At 35.2% G+C, this 4,162-nt stretch overlaps 1 protein-coding gene across 1 annotated transcript in view; it reads left to right on the plus strand.

The window, feature by feature from the left end:
• The first annotated feature begins 548 nt into the window (after window positions 1-548).
• LOC102581714 (uncharacterized) overlaps window positions 549-4,162 on the plus strand; it is a 6,361-nt gene continuing 2,747 nt past the window's right edge. The window contains exons 1-2 of the mRNA XM_006344474.2: window positions 549-825; window positions 916-1,086. Of these exons, the coding sequence (XP_006344536.1) occupies window positions 680-825; window positions 916-1,086 (317 nt within the window). The 5' untranslated portion in view covers window positions 549-679. The remainder of the gene's footprint in view (window positions 826-915; window positions 1,087-4,162) is intronic.

Here is a 4,162-nt window from a genome sequence, read left to right on the forward strand (position 1 = left end):
CCCCTAAACATATAGTTATAAATTGTAATATTTTAAGCTATGATGATTAATGATAAATACATATCATATATTTGTCTTGTTATATAGAGTAATTTTTTTCTTATAAGGAATAATAATAATGATGGACTGCCTCCAATAATACATTAATATACATTATTATAAAGATTTATTTACAAACATATTCTTCACAATTATGGTGGAAAAGATGTAAAGATGTAAAAAAAGTTCTGAAGAATAATTATGACTTTAACCATGCTAATGTATATGCATTAAATCTCCTTGCATTACTAATACCTAGAAATTTATGATATTAGTAATATAACTAATGTTAATTATGTATAACATAAGAAAGTATATCAAACAATGTATTACTAATACACATAGCTAATACATGTATTAATTTTGCTAATATACTCTACCATAATAACAACATACCCCGTAAACTTCACTAAATGAGATCGATAAAGTGTGTGCGTGACCATGTTTCTTCCAATCACATACTATGTTTTGATATTCTTGAATGTTCCAACATCAGCCACTATTGCATCCCCACGTGGACACTTGACAGTCATCAACTGGATGAACCTTTTGCAAATATCACCACAGCCATTGACTCAGTCACAAAACTTCATTTCTGAGCTCTTGAGTCTTGAGCTTCCATTTGAAGTGCAAAAAAAAAATGTCTGTAGCTATTCTACAGCAAAGTTTCTTAATTAGTCCTCTTTCTTCAACATACAAACCCAGAAAATACAGCACTTTCTTCCCTGTACATAGCACTAAAATCTTGTGCAAGCACAGCCCAGATGACCCACAAGACTCTTTGAGGTAAAATTTGAATATAATGGGGAAAAAGTTTCATTCTTGATCTCTCATTTTCTGGGTTCTTGATGGAGTTCTCGCTTCTTTTTTTTCCAGGAAAAGTGAAAATAAATTTGAAAAGTTAGCGTTAGTTGCAGTGGCAGCTGGGGTTTTGACACTGGGCTCAGTGGATCCAGCATCAGCTGCTAAGACTGGTGGTAGAATTGGTGGTCAGGCTTTTCGACCGTCAGCTCCTCGCTCTTCCTCACCAAGGATCAATAATTCAAGGTTAATTCCACACTTTTTTGAGCAAAAGATGTATTTTTTTATGTTGAAGATATGATTAAGTAAATAAAAGTGTATCCTGACTAACAATTTACTAGGCTGTTAGATGAGATGGTCACAAAATTAAATATGGTCCTTAGAGATCCTAGGTTCAAGTCTCACCTCCACGTAGGGGCGGAGCCAGGTAGCGGTCAAGGGGTTCATCCTAACCCCCTTCGGCTAAGAATTATACTATTTATACATGTTTATATTGTAGATGTTGAACTCCTTTTGTTTTTTTCCTGTGTTTAGCCCCTTGCCTCCACCGATTACCAAATAAATTTCCACGTCTTGTCCTAAGAAAGATAATCATGCCCAACACCTAATGGGAGTTTGTTGAAAACATACTTAAGTAAATAAAAGATATTCACTATACTAGATGATGCTTTTAAATGATATGGTCATACAATTTAATAATCAACAGCCTTGAAACATGTAAATTTACTGTTTATGTAGAAATAACTTAAGAGTTTTTAATGCTTTACTTCGTTTCGAATGGAGGTCCTACTTTTTTCATCGAGGATTGATTTGACTGATTGTTGAAGATTGATCAAAGTTGTATTGGTTATAAAAGCTTATAGAACTGTTTACAAGCTGCAAATATATAAGCCCATTTGAAAATGATGAATAGTTTGTTATTGAATCTTATTATTGCAAAGGAGAGTAATTTGATCGTCTCAGACATACAATATGTGATCAGAATTTTGAACTTTGTAGTAAGGGAACATGTTAATTTAGTAGTAGTAGTAGTTGTAGTTACAAGTATAGTACTCTCGACGCCAAAAGGTACAACACCAATAGTTGTATTTGCCTTGGCTTTCTGTTGAATGATTGTATCTAGATATGGTGAATGCTTCTAGTTTTGCTAAAATTTGGACGTGGAGAGAAGGTTTCAATGTTTCATACATGTAAAGATGTTTGTATAGTTTGGATAGAAATGATAGCTTGGCAGGGTAAAAGAAAACGGCAGTGTAAATCTGTTACAACTAGAATGTTTCCCATATAGCAAGGACAAACAGTGACTGGAAAATGATGCTAGAGATTTCAGTCACTGGGGGCGAGACAATTTTAAGGCAGCAAATTTTGCTTTGAGCCACTGGAAGGAACATAGGTATTGCAAAAGTATGTTTTGAGCTGAATTTCTAACTTTTTAATGCTATTATTTGAGACCTTAGCAAGCTATTCATTTTATATGGGGAAATATTTTTGGATATTACCTTGCTGAACTTGAAAATTAACTGGAGTTCGCCGTATTAGAAGTCACCTTGGATGGATAATGAAAGCACTGTAATCTTCCTTCTCTTTATGCTTGTTCTAAATTAGCTAATCTCATATTTATGCCTTCATTTTAATGTTCAGATTCTTGTCTTATATATTTATTTACTCACTATACCTTTTAGCACTTTAGCTCCTGTTATTTTGTGAGTACCTAATTAAACTAGGAGGAGCGGAACAAGGTATATCTTATATTCCTAAAACAAAATCTCCAGATAGAGCCTATATTATTTGGATTCATAGCCATAAGGATAACTATGTGTTTTATATTACTATGGAACGATCAGGTTCTAGTGGAAACAATTCCATCATCTTAAGGTTATGATTTCCTCTCAGGCATTTCAAGTTCCTTGCCTCCTATAGATAATTAACTTATCAAATGCAGTAAGCTCTCATGAACGTAGCATGGTTGGGGAAGTAATTGAAATAGGAACTGTTAGTAATTGGTCGCACATACATTACTTCAGTATATAGTGCAAGCAATACTAAAGCAAATATTCATGTTGAACCTAAAACCTTCGTTCTACACGACAAGACATGGTTAAATTTCCCATTGAATGTGATTCATATGTCCTTTCTATTGGCTACGAAATTACTTTGCAAGAATCTTTATGGCCATAATTTTGTTCTTATTATCGAAATAGGACAGTACTTTATAGGGTAGGAGAAGGTATCTCAAATCTTTCCACTGGAGAACCAAACCAGGACTAGGTTAGGGGCCTTGAAAAAGGGAATTACCTCCTATCTTCCCCTTGTTGAAGAAGGGTAATGGATAAGGTTCAGGAGGTTACCGGAGCCGGAGTTCCAATTAGCAATAAGAGAAAAAGAAAAAAAGAAGTGAAATAAGCCTTAAAAGGCCAACCCCCGGGCAGAGTTGGGCCAAGACTAACTGCGAGTTTAAAGTGGTTTACTATGTATATTTCAAGGGAAAGCAGGTATAGGCATAAGCTTATGGGACTAAGGCGCGCCACCTTAAGCGGAATGGAGCAAGGAGTTATCCACTAAATGATAGAAAGGCTACCTTCTCAAGGAGGAAGACTTCTTTCAATATAAAGCAAGGTGTAAGCAAGCTTCTTTCCGACCAGACTGACCTGGCAATTATCTTCCTATAGATAGCTCCTTGCTTATAAAAAGATTTATAATGAGAATCCGCTGAAGCTTATTCAGGATTGATCTTTCTTATCGACAACATCAACATTCTAGACAGGTCAAAAAGTTAATATATTAATGGAATATAGTCAAATATGGAGACACCAGTATTATATATGGATTCACGACTCATGTGCATGTAGAGGCGGACCTAGGATTTGGAAGTGGCGGGGACACCATTATCTTTAACTTTGATGTGGTAATTACTAGAAGCGTATCAGTGCTTCGCCACCAACAAGGAGTAAAGTTTTTTGTATGAAAACCACCCAATTTTCAACAGATATTAGATCTACACCCATAATTTTGTTTTAAGAAAACAATGAGTTAAACGCTAAGAACTTAAAAGATCGAACCTATCAAGCGGTAACATTTGTTATTAAGCTCAATTCAATATTAATCCTAGTTCCTACTAATTGGTGGAAAACAGAAATCATGAAAGTATCAAACTCAAATAAGTTTGAATAAGTAGAATCTACTTAATCTTTAGAAAGAGGTAAAGGAGGCCTTAACAGTTAACAGAGTCAGACAGGGAGGTTGAGTCTCACCGGACACCGACTGCTTTCCGTAGTTACTTGATTAGAAAATAGGGGGGGGGGGGGGGGGTTGACTGCAAAAA

This window comes from Solanum tuberosum, unplaced genomic scaffold (assembly GCF_000226075.1).
Source record: "Solanum tuberosum cultivar DM 1-3 516 R44 unplaced genomic scaffold, SolTub_3.0 scf00058, whole genome shotgun sequence".
NCBI classification, from domain to species: domain Eukaryota; kingdom Viridiplantae; phylum Streptophyta; class Magnoliopsida; order Solanales; family Solanaceae; genus Solanum; species Solanum tuberosum.